The following is a 20481-nucleotide window of genomic DNA, read 5'->3' on the forward strand; positions in this document are numbered from 1 at the left end:
GGTCCTTAGCACTCTCTGAGATGTGACTCCACTGGCGAGGGTTCATCTACACACACGCGCACACACACGCGCACACACGCGCGCACACACGCGCACACACACACGCACACGCACACACACGCGCACACACACGCGCACACACACGCACACACACACACACACACACACACACACACACACACACGCACACAGGGCGAAGAGCAGACGTGCATAGACGCTCTCAGATGGGTGTTGCAGCTTGTCAACCAGGGTCAAACTAACCCTTTGGCTGGCTGGCTGGCTGGCTGACTGGTCCTATGGACACTTAACCTCTGCAGTCAGTCATGAACCCCTCCTCCTCATACTGCAGTGACTCAACAGACCATGACGTCACACATTCTCAGGGGCTTGTGCACAGCTCCTCCACTGTGCGTGCCTGCTCCATTCTGAGTTTTGGAAAATCAACTACTACCTTGTATTTCCCTTTGATGATGGCCTCGAACAGCCGCTCCTTGGTGCCGTAGAAGGGCAGGCAGCCAGACAGCAGGATGAACAGGATCACCCCGCAACCCCACACGTCCACAGGCTTCCCGTACGGCTCCCGTTTCACCACCTCTGGAGCCATGAAGTGGGGCGTTCCCACTCGACCTGCAGGCAGGCAGGCAGGGAGGGAGGGAGGGAGGGATATGTTTATGGGCGTTTGATTGATGAGTGGTAAAACGAGGAGACATGATCACGCATAGAGAGAGAGAGAGCGGACTCCACAGGGTAAAGCCACAACACAACATTTCACTTACACAGAGACACACACACACACACACACACACACACACAGTTTACTACGTGCAGCCTACCTCCAGCAACCAGGCCAGATTCGCCCAGCTGTATGGCCACTCCAAACCCTCCCAGCTTGACAGGGGCAGAGTTCTCCTTCGAGGCCAGCAACACACAATGTGGCTAGAGACACACACACACACACACACAGAGGGATAAGACAAGTTATTTGGTGATGTATCACAACTTACCAGTACACTCACACGGTCAAACTAAAAGGGAAAGTTCACTAAAAGATACTGACTGTAAAAATACAAAGGAGCTGTGTCGGTAGTGTGAAAGTATATATTCCCCATTGGGCAAGAAAGGGGAACACAGTGGTCACGTTTAAGGGAAACCATTTTCATCGTCAACCCTTTCTAGGCACAGAAACATCAACAGGCCAAAAAGAGCCAGAGGTAAGAAGGGGAAGGAACAAGGTCTGAGTAGAAAGCAGAAGTGTCAGGTTCTGGCAGCCCAAGACGCAAAGGTTTCCTTCCTTTCGCACGTTCTGCACTTTACTTCAGAAGAGGGGGAGGATGTTCAGCTGTGGTGGTTGTGGGGAGTCATGAGAACCAACGAGAGAATGAGGGGAAAAAGGGCGTTGTGTGAAAGAGAGACACAGGCAGAGAGGAGAGAGAGAAAGGAGAGAGACATAGGCAGAGAGAAGGAAAGAGAGGAGAGATACTGAGAGACACAGGCAGAGAGAAGGAGAGAGAGAGGAGAGAGACATAGGCAGAGAGAAGGAGAGAGAGAGGAGAGAGACATAGGCAGAGAGAAGGAGAGAGAGGAGAGAGACATAGGCAGAGAGAAGGAGAGAGAGGAGAGAGACTGAGAGACACAGGCAGAGAGAAGGAGAGAGAGAGGAGAGAGACATAGGCAGAGAGAAGGAGAGAGAGAGGAGAGAGACATAGGCAGAGAGAAGGAGAGAGAGGAGAGAGACATAGGCAGAGAGAAGGAGAGAGAGGAGAGAGACTGAGAGACACAGGCAGAGAGAAGGAGAGAGAGAGGAGAGAGAGAGAGAGACAGAGGGAGGAAACTCAAGAGGAGCGACAGATACATCTGAACAGAGAGGAAAGACAGGACCCTAAGAAGGAAAGCAGACAGAAATAGCAGGAGAGAGAGAGAGAGAGAAAGGAGAGCGAGGAAGAAATAATAAAACAGATGGGTTGGGATTTTGTAACCCTTTGAGGTTTTTTGACAAGAGAAAGAATAATGATCTCCGGGAATAAAAAAATAAAAAAATAGACAATTGGACGAGACCATCAGACGAGGAGATCGGTTTACGAGAGAAAGAGAAGTGAGAAGTTCTTCATCCGAATGTAACAAGTTTGGTTTTGTTCACTGCTGTAAAGGATACTGGGAAGGCACACACACACGCAGTCCCAGTCGACTCCAAACTCTCTCACACATACTACAGCTGGACAGAACCACAAATGGAAAGAATTTGTATGGTGAGTGCCTCTCTTAATCCAAACATCTGTCTGTGTGTGTGGGGGTGGATGTGTGTAGCTGTGTCCATGTGTGTGTGTGTGTGTGTAGCTGTGTACACCCAGTATCCTAGAGTTTCACCCAGTATATTTTAAGCGGGTTTATGAAAGTCGGACATTTATACGAATCAGAAAGATCTTATTTTGTGTGACAGAAGCAAACTAAGTGATCTGTCTGATGCTGTGTTTGTCAGTAGTTTCCACTGCAAAACATTTCTGCAGGCAACCGTGTTTGTCGTTTAAAAAATAGTATTAGCTTTTTTCAACATGTTCTGACTGAGGGATGATTTGGCCAAAACAATAAAATATTCTTCTCTCTTCCTCAGAACTGAGGTGTCTCTAGGCCTGACAACACAACAGCAGTTTCAACAGCATGGCCACTTTCTCCTCCTCTTCCTCCTCCTCCTCCTCCTCTTCCTCCTCCTCCTCCTCCTCCTCTCCCCTCCCTCTCCCAAACTCCTCTTTCTCATCCTTCTCCACTACCTCATGGCCTCTCCCTCCCACGGACTCCTGTGACCTGGATGACTCTGCCCTAGGCCCCCCCCTGGCCTTCCTGTACAGCCTCTTCTTCCTGCTGGGCCTGGTGGGCAACCTGCTGGCTCTGTGGGTCTTCTTCTTCCTCCACGGCAGGAACAACTCAGTGCGCGTGTTCCTCATCAACGTGGCAGTGGCCGACCTGGTTCTGCTGGCCTGCCTGCCCTTCCGGGTGGTTTACCACGCCTTGGGGAACCGCTGGATGCTGGGCTCCTGGGCCTGCAAGCTGGTGGGGAACCTGTTCTACATGAACATGTACATCAGCATCACGCTGCTGGGGTTCATCAGCTTGGACCGCTACGTCCGGCTGAAGGGGCGGGGCAGGGAGCGGGGCGGGGCCCTGGGGCGGAGGCTGTGCTGGGGGCGGAGCTGCGGGTGGAGCTGGGTGCTGTGCGGGGCCCTGGGGCGGAGGCTGTGCTGGGGGCGGAGCTGCGGGTGGAGCTGGGTGCTGTGCGGGGTGCTGTGGTTCCTGGCGCTGGCCGGGTTGGTTCCCATGGTGATGACGGTGGAGGGGAACGAGGAGAAGGAGAAGTGTTTCCAGTACAAGCAGCGAACCAAAGACAAGGCGTACTTCAACATGGCGCTGGTGGGGTTGTTCTGGGCGGTGTTCATCCTGCTGGTGGTCTCCTACGGGAAGATCGCGGCGCGGCTGCTCCGCGTGTCCGGGGCACAGCCCGACATGCCCAACGCCCAGCGCTACGGCCGCACGGCCAGGAAATCCTTCTTCGTCCTGTTCCTGTTCACCGTCTGCTTCGGGCCGTACCACGCCTTCCGCCCCGTCTATGTGCTGTCCCAGCTCAGCCCGTCCTCAACCTGCGACTACAAACGCCTAATGGACCGGACCAACGAGGTGATGCTGCTGTTCTCCGCCTTCAACAGCTGTCTGGACCCGGTGATGTACTTCCTGTTGTCCAGCTCGGTCAGGAAGGCCGCGGTGCGGGCTCTCGGCGACCGCTTCACCAAGCGCATCCACTTCCTGAATGACGGGACGTCCAACAGTTCCACCATGGAGTTCAGGAGGGCCTCACTGTCCCCTCAGGGCGGGCTGTACCCCTCCCTCACCCCCAGGACCAGCCTCAGTCTCCTGAACTCCCCGCTCCGCATCGGAGGGGTCTTGCCCTCGTCCCCCGGCACAAACCACCACATTGGCTGACTGACAAAGCTTTCAAGCGGGAGTCAGGTGGCTGAGCGGTGAGGGAGTCGGGCTAGTAATCCAAAGGTTGCCAGTTCGATTCCCGGTCATGCCAACTGACGTTGTGTCCTTGGGCAAGGCACTTCACCCTACTTGCCTCGGGGGAATGTCCCTGTAATTACTGTAAGTCGCTCTGGATAAGAGCGTCTGCTAAATGACTAAATGTAAATGTAAGCGCCGGGAGTTTTTAACAGGTGTTTAGATTACTGCCGGGTCTCACGGCTGTTTGAAACGGCTGCAAGTTAAGCGATTGTGTACTTTGTAACTGGGTTTTCAGTCTCTCAGCCTTATGAGAAGCGACAGACAGCACATTGTGAGTACTGCGACATGCGATGTGTTGGATGAAGAGTGTGATTAAACACTGATTAACAAAAGTAAACAGATTGCTCCCTCTTCTGTTGAAAATCTGTACTTCTACCACAGAAATCTGTCACTATGTTTGTCTTGCAATAAGGTCACCAGGCACGCACACGCACGCACGCACACACACAGACTGTTCAACATTACGCAAAAAGCTCCCTTCATCCCTAGAGGGAACTCCAAATGTGCTTGTGTGTCCATCAGGTTACAGTACTGGAGTGGTGTTGGGGGAGTGTGTGTGTGCGTGTGTGTATGGGGGGGGGGCTCTGGATCTTTCCATCTGGCCTGCTTGTGTCTGTGGTCTGTTAGATGGCTAATCCTGTGGTGATCAAGGAGCCTAGCCTCTGGGTCTATCGTGGCTTACACACGCACACACACGCACACGCGCGCACGCACGCACGCACGCACGCACGCACACACGCACACGCACACGCACACACACGCACGCACGCACGCACACACGCACACACACACACTAATCCAGTCCAGGCTTAATTGGCACATCCCTACTCCTCTCATATGGTCTCTGGATGAGTGATCTGTGTTAAGTCGTGACCTCATCTCTCTCACCTTCACGTCACGGTGGATCACGTTGTTGTCATGGCAATATCGCAGCGCTTCCAAGATCTGTCGCATGTAGTGGCTGTGGAGGCGGGGAGCAAACAGGGATTCAGCTTTAGGCGAGGGAGGGGTTGAGCTCGGTGGTTAGAGTGTTTGACAACAGATCAAGAGGTCGCAGGTTCAAATATTTCAATGATGTACTTTTGCTTTTTATGAAATGCATCTGATAAATGAATACACTGCTTATCACTTCTAACCCGGACTAACATCATATACATCATTGATTGCCGGAATGACTACCCCAATGCTCCACCCAAGGACTTCAACTTTTAAGTCGTCTGAGAGGTAATTTGTTGTACAGCAGAGAAGATATATATACACATGTGAAAAACACATCAATTAAACAAAACAATCTCAAGATCATCTATAGCGAGTGTCATAAATATCCTCCCAGGCCAGGCAGACAGGGTGGGCGTCCGTACCTGGCCACCGCTTCGCTGTAGACGAAACCAGCGTCGGCCCTCTTCACAATCTCAAAACACAGGTCAGCTCCATCCATGCTGAAACAGAGAACGCAACCAGTCAACACAAACAAACGTTCCCCTGAAAACAGAGAACCTTGCTGGAAGGCAAAGCCACGAGGGAAACTCTCTAGTACAGATGAAAGGCCTGGTGTGCAGGTGCAGCTCAGAGCACAGGCATGAGGAGGTTCTCCTCAGGACCAGAGGAAGTTCTCCTCAGGACCAGAGAGGGTTCTCCTCAGGACCAGAGGAGAACCTCCTCAGGACCAGAGAGGGTTCTCCTCAGGACCAGAGAGGGTTCTCCTCAGGACCAGAGGAAGTTCTCCTCAGGACCAGAGAGGGTTCTCCTCAGGACCAGAGAGGGTTCTCCTCAGGACTAAAGGAGGTTCTCGTCAGGACCAGACTGGGTGCTGGCACACACAAGCAGATCCAGGTGAGCGTCACTACTTACAACTCAAACACCATGTAAAGCATGCCATCTGAACTGTAGGTCTCCAGAAGCTCTACGATGTGAGGGTGTTTCAGCATGTGGCAGATACTGGCCTCCCTCTTCAGGTCTGGGGGAAAGAGAGGGGGAGGGAGAGAGAGAGGGGGGAGAGGAAGGGGGAGGGAGAAATAAAGATGGATGTATTACCAATCTTGCACAGCTAGGAGGATAAAACAATCAGGACAAAGATAGAACATTCAGGTCGCCACCACCATCATTAACTATGTATCATTCTACATGTGGTTATAGACTAACCCAGCGGTTTTGAAAATAAGCTGATTGTCTGGGATACAATTCCACCCTGGGTAATCAGAGAAATGAGAGCCCTCCAGACCTATAGAAAAGTTAATTTGTGTTTGTGGGTGTGTGTGTGTGCAAGAGAGAGGGAGAGAGAGAGGAAGAGAGAAAGAGATGCAATAATTAATCCTTCTCCCTGTACTACCTTAACCTGCCACCTGAGGGGGCAACTCAGTCAGTGAGTCGACTTGACAGGCCACCAACCAAACCAAAGAATAAGAGCATGTTAAGCCCAGGTGTGGACTGCAGTTGTAATCCTCCTCTGTGGTGACTAGATCGTAAGAACAACCACTGGTCTATCCAGGACCTGCTGACAAGGCTTCCTCCTCAATCTAAACAGGCACTGCGTTTCAAGACTGAAACAACTGAATGATCTCTAAAAAGAAAAGATTGTAGTTCAGGGGCGTAGCCGGAATTGTATTTCTGGGGGGTCCCATCTTGAATGAGGGGGCCTAGCCCCCACCAAGCCCCCTCGTGACTACGCCGCTGTTGTAGATGTGGAGTCTGTCTGCAAATCGCAGCAGGCTGTAACATCCGTTCTTGCAGACGGTGAGCTCAGAAAACAGTTTGTGTTGGGCCTTGTTCTCTCAGACAGGTGCAGCTTTAAGACGAGCACATGCTCCGTCTCCAGCAGCAGCTAATCTAGTCCTCCCTCCATCCCTCAAATCCCTCTCTCCTTCCATCACACTCTTATCCAGACATCCTCCTCCTCCCGGTCACACAGGCACACCCCCGCCCACCCTCCTCCCTCCCTCCCTCCCTCCCTCCCTCCCTGCCCGCCTGCCCCCCCCCCCCTCCCTCCCTCTCTCCTCCCTCTCTCCTCCATCCATCTCTCCTCCCTCCATTTCCGGGCTTCTCCATCCCAGCTGGCGTTGTGAAGTGAAGCTAAGACAACAGGAAAACCCCTTTCCTCCCTCTCCCTCTCTCTCTATCTCTCTCCCTATCTCTCTCTCCCTCTCTCTCTCCCTCTCTCTCTCCCTCTCTCTCTCCCTCTCTCTCTCCCTCTCTCTCTCCCTCCCTCCCTCCTCTTTCTCTCCTTCCTCTGCCTCTCTCTCTGTTCCCCCTTACCCTCCACACAAGAGCATCAAACCATGATTAAAGGCGGGAGCAGTATGACAGTGAGGAGGAGTTCAACTGTGACACAGAAGGCCGACACACACACACACACGGCAGAGACACACACACACACACGGCAGAGACACACTCACACACACACACACGGCAGAGACACACACACACACGAGGAGGGCAGAGACACACACACACACACACACACGGCAGAGACACACACACACACGAGGAGGGCAGAGACACACACACACACACACGAGGAGGGCAGAGAGACACACACACACACACACGAGGAGGGCAGAGACACACACACACACACACACGAGGAGGGCACAGTTCCACCAGCTAAGCAGGGGGAACTGGAAGGATCCTGTCTCTGGCAGCATGTCCAGGAGATCCACACAGACACAAAGACCCTGTTCACCACTCCACTCTATAAAGAACTCATTAATGCTCAGCAGGCCAACGACCGTGTCTCTCTCTCTCTCTCTGTGTGTGTGTGTGATGGACCTTGTTACATAACATCCAGAGACAGTGTCCTACTACACAGTGCTCGTTCTTTGTGGTGTGTGTGAGCCACCTCTCTCTCTTCTGTTTTTCCTTCTCTCTCTCCAGCTTTCTCCCTCCCTCTCTCTCCACTTCCTCATTCATGAATTCCATCACTGTCTTTTAGGTATCTCAAAGAGAATCTGAAAGTGAGGGGAGAGCAAGAGAGAGAGAGAGAGAGAGAGAGAGAGAGAGAGAGAGAGAGAGAGAGAGAGAGAGAGACGCAGAGAGAGAGAGAGAGAGAGAGAGAGAGAGAGAGAGAGAGAGAGAGAGCTTTGTAAATATTGATCTGGACAGACAGTATTCTCCACATGGAGTTAACCACTGCCCAATGAAGCCCACAGCCTCTCGCTTATCGGAAATGTCAGCGCACACAACAGGACACACACACATTCGCGCACACACACGCACACACTCCATCACGCAACAGCTCATCCTCCGTCGAGGGCTCGACGGAGGATTTGTACGAACCCAAGAGAGGCGGGTCATATATCTCCACAGTCTCCGGATCTTTCCTTACCTCTCCCCTCACCCCGTCAAGAACTAAAACAAGACCATACATCACATGCATCACTCCTATTTTCCTGTGGCTTTAGGTCAGTGCAGGGGAGGCAAAGGAAACCAGGAACAAGGATAAGAGGCTGTTTGGAGTGGATTGAGATGTACCCCTGGCCCTGTCTCAACACTGAAGGCCTCTGCTTGCTACCAGATGGAATTTAATGAAACTGACATTTACAAGTTCCGTCAGACGCAGAAACAAACAAACCTCTCAGCAACACCACTCCTCGTATTGTGCATCCCCCTCCTGCCCTCTCTCCCTCCCCCTCCGGCCCTCTCTCCTTCCCCCTCCTGCCCTCTCTCCCTCCCCCTCCGGCCCTCTCTCCCTCCCCCTTCGGCTCTCTCTTCTCCCTCCCTCCCTCCCCCTCTGGCCCTCTCTTATCCCTCCCTCCCTCCCTCCATCTTTATTAGCTTCTCTCAAAGTCTCTTCGTTCAGATTCCCCACTACCTCTTTATTACACTATCAATCTTCTGTTCCCTGCTCCTCTCCCTCTCTCCCACACACACACACACACACACACACACACACACACACACACACACACACACACACACAGACACACACAGACACACACAAAGACAGACCTCTTTTTGTGTTTCTCACTATCTCTGTTGTGATGAGATGGGCCCTTCACACACGCAATCTCTCACAATCTCAACCACACACGCTCTCGCGCACACACACACACACACTCTCGCACACACACACACTGGTTGAGGTCCAGTTCTCCACCCAGGGACCTGTGCAGACTTGTTCCTTCTCTTCTCAGAATCCATGAACAAGTGTGGGAACCAGAGTGGGAGGTGACCCTAGATGCTGGCGTCAGCCAATCACGCTGCCCGAGGGCGGAGCGCTAACCAATCAGCCACAGGTTCCCCTCTCCTTGTTTTTTCTCAGACTATCTACTCATCACCCCCCCCCCTCCTCCCCCAACCTCATCAACCTTTCTTGACGTCTAGCTCTCCCTCTCTCTCTGTCTCTCTCTATCTCTGTCCCTCTCTCTCTCTCTGTGTCCCTCTCTCTCTCTCTGTGTCCCTCTCTCTGTGTCTCTCTCTCTCTCTGTGTCTCTCTCTCTCTTTCTCTCTCTCTCTCTTTCTCTCTCTCTCTCTTTCTCTCTCTCTCTCTTTCTCTGTGTCTCTCTTTCTCTGTGTCTCTCTTTCTCTGTGTCTCTCTTTCTCTGTGTCTCTCTTTCTCTGTGTCTCTCTTTCTCTGTGTCTCTCTTTCTCTGTGTCTCTCTTTCTCTGTGTCTCTCTTTCTCTTTGACCAGACCCTCACAGATGGCACAACAACATCGCCAAAACCCAGGACACAGCCATCGCAGTGTGACACACACACACACACACACACACACGTAACAGCATGACGCAGAACAAAACCACATGGCAGGCCACGCCATGCATCAGTGAGTTATTACTCACACACACATAGCAGGTGTCACGTAGTTACCGGTTTGTGTGTGTGTGTGTGTGTGTGTGTGTCAGGTGTTATGTCTCCTCCAGCCTGCAGGGTGGTTTTCTGAGTGTGTGTGTGTGTGTGTGTGTGTGTGTCTTACCCTCAGTACTGAGGCCAGGGCTGGAGGTGAAACTGGCCACATCCACAATCTTCACTGCAAACTGTTGGCCCGTGTCCCTGTTTATACAGCGCCGCACCACGCTGAACGGACCCCTGCAGGAGAAACATCACCGTGTTACTACTAACACACACACACACACACACAATGAGAACACACTCACAGAATGCACACTCAAAACACACAAACAGCCACCGCCATAAATCACAGCAGTTCAAACAAGGGTGTGTGTGTGACCTGTGCGCACACACCCCCCACACTGTCAGGACTGCCTGTTTAGCTGCTCTGCCACCAGATGGGCAACAAACCAGCAACCACCACGGGCTCAACCCTGGACCGGATAGACTACTATTTAAAGGGTGTGTGTGTGTGTGTGTATATAGCCTAACCTCCCAAGCATGCCTACAGGAATTACAGAGCAGTGGTGAGCAGGCCAGCTGTAAAGGCTAAAATAAAAAAGGGCTATTACATACAACTGAGGTGGGGAGGAACATTGTGGACCTTGAGGGAGGAGAGGAGGAGAGAGGAGAGGAGGAGAGAGGAGAGGAAGAGAAGGAAAGCGGGAGAGGAGAGAGGAGAGGAGGAGAGGAAGAGAAGGAAGGCGGGAGAGGAGGAGAGAGGAGAGGAAGAGAAGGAAAGCAGGTGAGGAGGAGAGAGGAGAGGAGGAGAGTGGAGAGGAAGAGAAGGAAAGCGGGAGAGGAGAGAGGAGAGGAGGAGAGAAAGAGAAGGAAAGCGGGAGAGGAGGAGAGAGGAGAGGAGGAGAGAAGAGAGAGGAGAGAGGAGAGGAGGAGAGAGGAGAGGAGGAGAGGAGGAGAGAGGAGAGGAGGAGAGAGGAGGAGAGAGGAGAGGAGGAGAGTTCTGGGCAGTGAAGATGCAGACTAGGTCAGTGAGCAGCTTGTCACACAGTGAGACTCAGGGTTGTGCACTCTAAAGCTCACACATGCACAGGCAAAACAGTGGCAGTAAGGGCACAAAAATACACACACTCATGCATGTAGTCATCCTAGAGCCTCCCTACTAACACGCATGTGTGTGTGTGTGGAGTGTGTGGAGGGTTATTTGGCCTGGAGGTCATTCCTCTGCCTTAATGATTAACCCACGGTTGATTAATTCTTTGGGGAGGTCCAGTCTGTCAGACCCACACAAACAGCCGCCCGCCCCCCCTCACCTTTAGAGCCCCCTCTAGGTTGGGGTTAAAATGAGGCTGGACTGCAGCTGTTTTTCTCATCAAAACAGAGACAGTGTGAGAGAGACTTGGAAAGAAAGAAAAACATAGAGGGAGGGGGTGGAAGAGACAGATTGGCCTCCACATTTCACCTCCTTCCTCCTGGCGACGAGCAATTCAGAGAAGGGGGGGGGGGGGGGGGGAGGCACTGAACTAGCCTGGCCTGTGGGGGTGTGGCCTGAACTAGCCTGGCCTGTGGGGGTGTGGCCTGAACTAGCCTGGCCTGTGGGGGTGTGGCCTGAACTAGCCTGGCCTGTGGGGGTGTGGCCTGAACTAGCCTGGCCTGTGGGGGTGTGGCCTGAACTAGCCTGGCCTGTGGGGGGGTGGCCTTGTGGGGACCAGACTAATATTTGGGTCAATAAACCTCCCATTATCTCTCTAACACTGACTTGGAGGTGGGGGCTGATGGTCAGCTCCATTTCAGTCCTCGCCCGTCGATACCTGAGACCCGACCGGCGTTCAACTGGCCTGTTGAGACGCCCTCTCGGAGGATGATTGTCTATTTTCAATTTATGAAATTCAATTGCTATTCATCTCCTCAGTTCAGATGAAAATTCACCATGCCCAAGCCTCCAGGAGGAAAGCTATTGGGATGTGTGTGTTGAGAGGAGAGGGGGAGGGGCTGGCATGCTTTGATGATATAGCCGAGGCACAGCTGTGCTCATACGCCTTCCCCCCTCAAAAACCTCCCAAGACAGTAAATCACCCTCTCTCCTGCTGTGTTAGCATTAGCCGTTAGCACCCCATCATCGCCACCCTCTCATATTACCACAGCTCTCTGACGAACGAAGGGAGAGTTACAACCAGTACGGGTAGACTGACGGAACATTTGGGGAAGAACCTGAAATGTGTCTCTCCAAAAGGCATAAAAAGACAGGAATACGCTAAAGTTGCTGTTGACTTCTACCAACGTTTAGAGAGATGACACGACACGCAGAGCCTCTCATATCCTCCGCGCCGTCACACAAACAGGAGAGGTTGGAGTTATCTCCGAATATGAACCTTACAGCGAACACAAACTCCTTAAAAAGCAGGGTTGTAGCGGCGTTCGCTACCCTCGGGCCCTTTCGCCTTAACGGCTTGCTCTGTTTAGACAGCCTAATTACGCGCGATGAAGCTAAAATGCCACGAGTGTTCTGGTAGTCTGCATTAAGTGGAAAGCAAAAACAAACACTCTGGCCCTACAGACTATGCGTATTTGCATGTTTCAGGCTAATTTACTGGTTATTTGAAAAGATCAACCCTTGGCGTATCCATGGACCAATTAGTATTCCAACTGTTTCCAACATCCAGAGCTCGCTGACATATCCCGACAGTGTCAGCGGTGTGAAGCCTAAGCTTAATTTAAGACTTAAAGCGACTCGTGAAAATATAAAAGGCGGCTGACACGGAGTAAGGAGCCGGTGCAACATGCTGCGGTTATAAAGACACCAATTAGGACATCCAAAAGCGTTGCTCAAACAACACCCGTTGTTTTTTGTTTTGTTTTCTTCCCCTCTCCAATAGCCTGTGGCCGGAAGCAGGGGAGGAAGTAGAATCTCCGCGAGATAAAAGAAAAAGATGAGGGTAAAGACAAAGTAACTAAAAAGAGGATGAGGGGAGAAAAGGATGAGGACGGGAGGGAAGGGAGGAGGGCTAGCCGCTCTGGTTGAAACCTGAGTGGGGAGGGCACCCAGGGGTCCTTAGCCAAGCAAACAGCAGAGTCAGAATCACCTCGGAGGCGGCCCTGCCCAGAACGACTCTCACCACCGCTGGAGAGCATAAATCCCAGACGCTCTCAGGAGCCTCCTCTCTGTTGAGCTCACCACACACTTTATTGACCCCATATGTGGATGGAGAGAGAGAGAGAGAGAGAGAGAGAGAGAGAGAGAGAGAGACAGAGACAGAGAGACAGAGAGAGAGAGAGAGAGAGAGAGAGACAGAGACAGAGAGAGAGAGAGAGACAGAGAGAGAGAGAGAGAGAGAGAGAGAGAGAGAGAGAGAGAGAGAGAGAGAGAGAGAGAGAGAGAGAGAGTGAGTGAGAGTGAGTGAGTGACTGCAAAGCAGGCCTTTACAGAAGGTTCTAAAAAAAGTCTTATGTCACTGGTAATGGGATTATGTCACAAACTGACAACACACCGGCACACATAAACACTCGACATGTACTCGTATCCTAGAAAACTCTTTGCGTTGGAGGACAGGCCAAGTGAAGGCTGACCGGTGTGTGGACTCAGGCCTCGGCTGAGAGTCCAATCTATGAGCCTCGATCTACGACACGCGTCTGGGGAGAATAACTACACTACCCATACATTTGATGAGATCAATGAGATTCCTGCGTCAGCCCAAGCCTGATGTTTAATTAGCAGAGCCCCAGCAAAGCCAGAGGAGCGATCACTTCACTGGGCCAGAACAGCGGCTCCAACCACATCCCAGAATCCTCTCTGGCTCTAATGAGCACCCCAGAGCCGGAATGGAGAGCGCGTGTGACTCCAGTTGCACTCTAGCGCATAACAAGTCCCATGCGGGAGAGTCATTAATGGACCGAGGGGGCTCAAATTACCCCCGCCTCGATATCCTTTCGACTGGAGCCTAAATGCCTAGCGTGATCATGTCTTCATAAAACACACTCACAACAACGGGCTGGGGATCGCGATTGCGCAACCTGGATCTGTTTTGACTCTGTGTGTGTGTGTGTAGCAGTGAAAGGGAATGGCTGTGTGTCAATACTGCTCGACACAGCCACGGCTGAGAAGTTTGTTCTGCGATGACAAACCCGATCAGGAACTAGCGCGAGGCTGGGTCCCTCTCGGTTTCACGCCAAGACGCTCGTTGGAGTTCATTCGGCTGGACGGCCGTGGAGCGGGGCGGAGGATTTCAACGGGCCCCCGATCTGGACTCCGATGGAGATCCGTAACGGAAGGAGGGAAGGATCGAACTACTTCCTATCGGCCACGTTTCCTTATTCCTGAAATGCACCCAGCCTTCCATCCTGGAGCTACGATCTGACTGGGTCTGTGGCGGATGCCGGAACACGGACGGAACTACGGGTCAATGGAGTGAAGCAGCCTTTTCAGCTAGTAGCTTACATGTCGCAGAACAAAAGATTCTCAATGGCCTAAGTCACTTAAGCTTAGGCCTCTATCTTGACTGTCTTGCCATCCCCCCCCCCACCCGGAGTTCTCCGCAAGCTGGTTCAGAGACACAGCATATTGTGGGACAAAAACAGACTGGGCAAGGGGGGGGAGGGGGGCTTAGACAGGGGGAAGATAACTGCTCTAACGAACATGTTCACAGAGGAGGTCAAGGGTCAATCTGCAACGTGTGTCCACAAACAAAAGGTTTAAGTATCCGTCGCCCCTGAATGCCTCACGGTAACAAGTTCCCTGAAGAGTGAAGCTCAGCCTACATGACCTCAGACTCTGTAGGATGGAATGGAACAGCAAGAGTGTCGCTGGGACATTTAGATTAGGAGGTTAGGCTAATCTCCTGATTTATTTGTTTAACGGAAGGTACCAGGATGTACTTCAGTGCTTAAATGAGGAAGCAATTGGACGCAAACTTCCTTAATTGCTAACCAGACTTTCCCCTCAGGCTCCAACCTCCTCAAACTTGAGACGACGTGGGCCTGCTACGCTCCTGCTGTTTGTTCAAGGCTTACGGAGACGGCCGCCCCCCCTTACTTCAGAGGTAGCTACAGGGGCACAACACTACGAGCCCATCACTGTTGGCGTTGGGAAGTGTTAGAAAACAAAACACGTCAGCATTACAACACTGCCCTCCGACACAGAGCAGAGCTCGTCTGACGAGAGCCCTTGTGTCACATCGTAAAGCCAGCCTCAGTTCTACAGTTAAGACATCGCCTGTGGGCACAAACGAGATGGGCCTATTCCCGGGCGCATCCAAACTACTTTCGCATGAACTAACGAACTGACAACAGGACACGAAATACAACAGCGCCTGAGCCTATGTCTGAGGGGAGAGAGATATACAGGACGATGAGTTTTCTGTCTTTGTTGTTTTTCCCCGGTCCCGGCGATAACAATGGTTTATGGGAAAAAGATCTCTGCTTTGCTCAGCTGAGCCCCAGAGTGGTACTGCAGTGTCTGCTGGAATTAGCTGCACTTGCAGCCTCGGGGCCATATCATCTAAACTCCCGTTGTCTCCATTGATCTCCTTCAGACTCCCTCTGGTCCAAGCTCACCACCCCTGAACTCCAGAGTTTCTTACGGGGGGGAAGAGGGAGGCCCAGAAGCTGAAACATACAGGGGCTTCGAAGCACTTTTAAAGTTGAGATGTGGGGGGGGGGGGGGGGGGGGGGGGCATCTGAGAACTACCTCCGAGTCGGCACATTTGAGTTTCCGCGTTTCATAGCACCGGGGACGATGAAACAGGCCAGCCTCGTGGAAGAACATAAAAAAAAAAAAAAAGAAACTTCACTGACCTATATTCAGAGATATTAATTAAAATTCTAGCATATTCATCACCTTCAGGTAATAGTGCCAACTCCTTACGTTCACCGTCTCCGTAGCAACTCAGGGTCCTGCAGAAAACAGATTTGGTAACCACGGCATACCCTTCGACAGCGCTTGAACTGTGTGACTAAACGCGCACACTGCCGGTTAAGAGAGCGCACAGTCAAATAGACCTTGACTGCTACTCCCTGATGACCATCTCAAGATGGCTCCATCAAGGCCTCGCGCTGACACTCACAGCGCTACATTACATTTACATTACATTTACTCATTTAGCAGACGCTCTTTTCCAGAGCGACTTACAGTAAGTACGGGGACATTCTCCCCGAAGCAAGTAAGGTGAAGTGCCTTGCCCAAGGACACAACGTCATTTGACACGGCCAGGAATCGAACCAGCGACCTTCTGATTACAAGCCCGACTCCCTCACCGCTCAGCCACCTGACTCCCTGCGCTAGCGCTAGCCTCAGTTCAGGGATCTGTGTTACTGAATGAACTCCACAAGCATGTGACGTACACAGGGCAGATCCTGGGCCAGTCATTAGGAAGTAAACCAGGGCAGAGGGCTACTCAACACAATGACCTGCCCCTGAGGGAGGATGCAGAGAGCATGTGTGTGTCCACCAGACCTTAATGGGCCAGTGGATCTCCACCGAGCTGAGAGGGGGAGGGAGGGACCTGAAGGAGGGAATCGCCCGGCCTACTGCTGACATCCCAGTGAGGAACAGAACATTACGGATGACGGTTTTGGAAGTAAGCCATGTGTGAAAGTCTGCAATAACAATAATTGGTCAAACGGTCGGGCAACTTCCTATCAAACAGCCAGCGTTCAACTCACCTAAGACGGAGGAAGGTTTGTTTTTCTTACAAACCACAAGTAAGACAAATAGACTGACTTCCTCTGATGGGCTAACTTGGTCTCTTTGCTGTGTATGTGGGTGGACAGTTGGTTTCACTTTGTCCTGTGCTATTCTGGAAATACTGTTTCCAGTTCTGAAATGTTAAAGCCTGGACCAATACGAGACACATGTCTCTAGGTAGGGTACCCTCCAGTACACCTCTACAGACTGGTTTCAGTTCAGGCTATTTGTGAGCCTAATGATACACAGCTAATGATTCGTGGAATTGCAGGGTGTGAGGCTAGTGAGCAAAGCATGCAGCGTAGTCAGGGAAACAATATAGAGATTATAAAGCTATTGTGTAACATAATCCTTTCTCGTTTACACACAATAAGTTATTTATAATCATCATAAGCGTGTGTAGGCACATCTTGAAGAGTTAAGATTTGGCTTCAGTGGGAATTTTCTGCTTTTGATTGCGAACTTTGCATTGACTGACACCTCTTTAAATTCCACAACTATATTCTATTTATCTCCTCTGAACAATGCATTATGATTCAGTCACCAATCACTACCAGGCAATTCAAAAACAGATGAATGGATGGTTATGGCATCGGTGGCCTCCGGCGTTTATGGCACTGAGTGAGTCAACGCATGATAATTAATCTTACATTTAGTCATTTAGCAGACGCTCTTATCCAGAGCGACTTACAGTAAGTACAGGGACATTCCCCCCGAGGCAAGTAGGGTGAAGTGCCTTGCACAAGGACACAACGTCATTTTGCACGGCTGGGAATCGAACTGGCAACCTTCAGATTACTAGCCCGACTCCCTCACCACTCAGCCATCTGACTCCCAAATCTAATTTTACAATCTTCACATTGTCATCTGTTGAGACAGGTGAGCGCATGGCCATACTCTATAGTGACGAACTCTATTCGTGTGAATATTATCAAACAGTTGGCATTCTGTTAGGACTGGGGTAACATAACATACAGTTGCATCCGTAGAGAAACTGAGAAAAAAAAACAAGCAGCTTTCTATTCTTTCCACACATCCGCGCATTAAGGCGTCAAACAACACATACAAGGTCGCATCTTGGATATGTTATCATCACCATGCATTTTTTAAGAACCGCAGATACTTACTTTCCAATCACCTCACATAGCTCGTAGACATCCTCGAAAAGCACATCGTCGTCCGCCATGGTCCAAAGCAAACGGGGATGCAATCCCCGTGAAATCCACCCCACAAGATTTTATTTAGCTAGCGTAGCGAAGCCAATGGCCTTTGGTGTGTAACGTAAGCGCTATGCTTCCTTGCAGGACAGAGTATTGCAAGGATACCCCGCTGCAGACTCTCGCAATTGCAATGGTTTCAAACGATTTTCCCAATTGGGAAAACCAAAGGATTTCCAGCCTTAGCCTGGCGCGTTTTGACAGTCCTCGGCCCCACCTTCTAGTTACCTCTCCCCAGTTGCCTAATCCGACGGACAGACCCGAAGGCGCGGATATTTTTCACTTGTTTGCACAAAAAGCAAGCCGGTTTGCAGAAGCTGAAATAATATAGTGGACAATTCCTACAAGATGCCTCTTCGTGTCTATGCGAATATGCAGCTTGCTCCCACGCAAGCTAACTCGCTTGCTATCTAAAATGGTTGGCTAACGTTATCTGTTTGTATTAGCTAGCTAGCTAGCTAGCCACCATTTGAAATAGCCAGCTAGCTCCGTTATTGCACTGACAGAGCACACCCAGCCAACGTAGCGAACACAGATGGCTTATCCCTGCACATGAAACACGGCTGCAGAGCTCAGCTTCCCGAACGTAAATCGAACACCTTCATTTTTAACTCATCGAATGTCCATCCATTCACGTGTCATTGGAGTTGGAAATGTAATTATATCGTAGTCCACAACCGCTATCGACACCGTCTCTTCAGTTTTTTTACACTGTCTCCGATGCTGCTGCTCCTCCGGTTCCAGAAATGCCAGACTCCTCCCTCTATGGGATATGAAACTGGTGTTCTTGGAGCCGCAATGGCTCCGTAGATGCGCTCAGATTCCAAGGTAATGCCAATACCTCTTGAGCCAAGATGCCGTTTGGGGCGCCACCCTCCCGAGTCCCTCAAGGCACAGTTTCCTAATCTGCTCCACATTCGCTATTCCACCAATCCACTATCGAATCTAGTGCACCCCGCGCAAGCGTTGATCATCGAAAGCCCATCCACTTACGTCAGCGTTTCCACAATCTTTTCCCTGTCGTAACATAAACGTGTTTTAACAGAGTAATACATTATTATTACCCTCACTGTGACCCTGTCTCATCTGATTTAATGTTGACCATAAGCTATTGAAAAGTACTCCAACTGTAATTACATAAACGTAATTTAACCCTCAAGTTCAGCAAGCAACATGATTTGAATAAGATGACAATACGATGTCTACTGGTCTGATGGTCTTTTTCAAGACACTGAAAATGTTCTTTAAGGCTGCTAATGCAAGTACAGAACGGGGCTCATTAGATGGTTGCAAAAAAATGACATGACAAGCAATCAACTCCAAATCGCCTTAAAACTTACATGTGCGTTTGCGTGTTCCACACACATAAAAGGATCTAACAACGTGACACCAGTTCATCACGATATGTGGTTAAGGCAGTGATTTGACAGGGCTTTGGTTCAGTTGTCATTGGCAGCTTCTGGCCCGTGTGTTGCTGCCCCCTAGAGGTCGCAAAACATATTTATTCAACTAGTTCAGACCTCCAGTACGTTTAGACTGCATGACTATATCTTAAACGTTATAAAATAACGACAATAATACTGTTACAATTGCTCTGCCTCTAAGGTAGAAAAAGGTTGAGATTATTATTGTATTGTAGGCTATATAATGTTTCCCGGCCACTTCATAGACAGCTTTCTCTTCAATCCCCTTTAATTATTGGAGTGATGATAAGATATTTGAATCTATTTTCAAATAGTCTAATGAATATTCTTTGTAATAAGCCCAAAATATGCCCCATGAGTCAACTGTTTAATGAGACACTAGTCATGAGAGGCATAAAAGCAGCCAATTGCTATGAATTATTGTAGGATGAATAATAGCTTGTTATTTTTTTATTTCTTTACAATTAAAGCTAGTTATTCTAAAATGCTTTAACATTTGGTCTCATTCTACAAAAGTGCCATTGGCAGATCGAATCAAACTGACAAAATGAGAATGACTGTGTTAAATGATTATGGGGTTAGGCTAATTGACCAGCTATGAGGTTATGTCTCTCAAGAGTCTAAAATGATATTATTATTATATATATATATATGTATATAATATTTTTGTCCCTGCTAGACTCTGTTCTCTATTCAGTCCAAAAGGCAGAGAAAGCAGTCTATGATGCTTTGACCTTGCATAGAATTTGCATGATGCTACTTATTACAACTACAGCTATGACCTTCGTTAAAAGGGATCAGATCCCATGAGTCAACAAACTAAGCAAACATATTCCTTTACATATGATTAGGTTTCATATCAGGCGAAGATTTGTGAGGATTGCAAGCCAAGGGGAACTGAAATTGTAAAGACACGTGGAGCCACTTGAAGGCGCTGTTCTGAAAATGCCTCCCTGCGGTTTCCATGGAGCTGCATCCCTTCTGCTCGTACACCAGCTTCAGTACCCTATTGGTCGGAGCTGGGAGGGGGACATTTATGATGTGATTGGCTGATGATGTGGTCATCGGTTAGGGAATAGTTTGGTGGTACTACCCCCCCCCCCCATCCCACCCCCGCCCGCCCATGCACCCAATGTTAAAAATGTCGCTCTCGACACGTAAGAACATACAGTACAGATATCCTTCCTCACACATGCAGTGGATGAATACTGAGAAGTGAAAGAGAAGAAATGACGGGAAATCGAAAGCTAAACCATAGAGGGAATAAGGGTTCAGGGAGAGGAGGAGAGATGGAGAGCAGTTTCCATAGCAACACCGAAAGGAGGG

At 50.3% G+C, this 20481-nt stretch overlaps 2 protein-coding genes across 4 annotated transcripts in view; one reads left to right on the plus strand and one right to left on the minus strand.

Moving 5' to 3' along the window:
* Positions 1 to 18223, minus strand: part of LOC136965782 (peripheral plasma membrane protein CASK) — a 36536-nt gene extending 18313 nt beyond the window's left edge. For all 3 annotated transcript variants that reach the window (XM_067260005.1, XM_067260004.1, XM_067260006.1), the window contains exons 1-8: positions 17642 to 18223; positions 9963 to 10075; positions 5902 to 6007; positions 5412 to 5489; positions 4939 to 5011; positions 834 to 936; positions 449 to 627; positions 1 to 46 (exon numbers count right to left, since the gene is read on the minus strand). The exon at positions 1 to 46 is cut by the window's left edge and continues 77 nt beyond it. In XM_067260005.1, coding sequence (XP_067116106.1) covers positions 1 to 46; positions 449 to 627; positions 834 to 936; positions 4939 to 5011; positions 5412 to 5489; positions 5902 to 6007; positions 9963 to 10075; positions 17642 to 17700 — 757 coding nt within the window. In that variant the 5' untranslated portion in view covers positions 17701 to 18223. The remainder of the gene's footprint in view (positions 47 to 448; positions 628 to 833; positions 937 to 4938; positions 5012 to 5411; positions 5490 to 5901; positions 6008 to 9962; positions 10076 to 17641) is intronic.
* On the plus strand, positions 1423 to 4376 carry LOC136965783 (probable G-protein coupled receptor 34). The gene is made up of 2 exons (XM_067260007.1): positions 1423 to 2246; positions 2609 to 4376. Exon 2 carries the CDS (start codon positions 2656 to 2658, stop codon positions 3967 to 3969), a length of 1314 nt encoding a protein of 437 aa, XP_067116108.1. The 5' UTR covers positions 1423 to 2246; positions 2609 to 2655; the 3' UTR covers positions 3970 to 4376.
* Positions 18224 to 20481: the final 2258 nt, after the last annotated feature.

The sequence above is a fragment of the Osmerus mordax genome, chromosome 22 (genome assembly GCF_038355195.1).
Source record: "Osmerus mordax isolate fOsmMor3 chromosome 22, fOsmMor3.pri, whole genome shotgun sequence".
Classification (NCBI taxonomy): Eukaryota; Metazoa; Chordata; class Actinopteri; order Osmeriformes; family Osmeridae; genus Osmerus; species Osmerus mordax.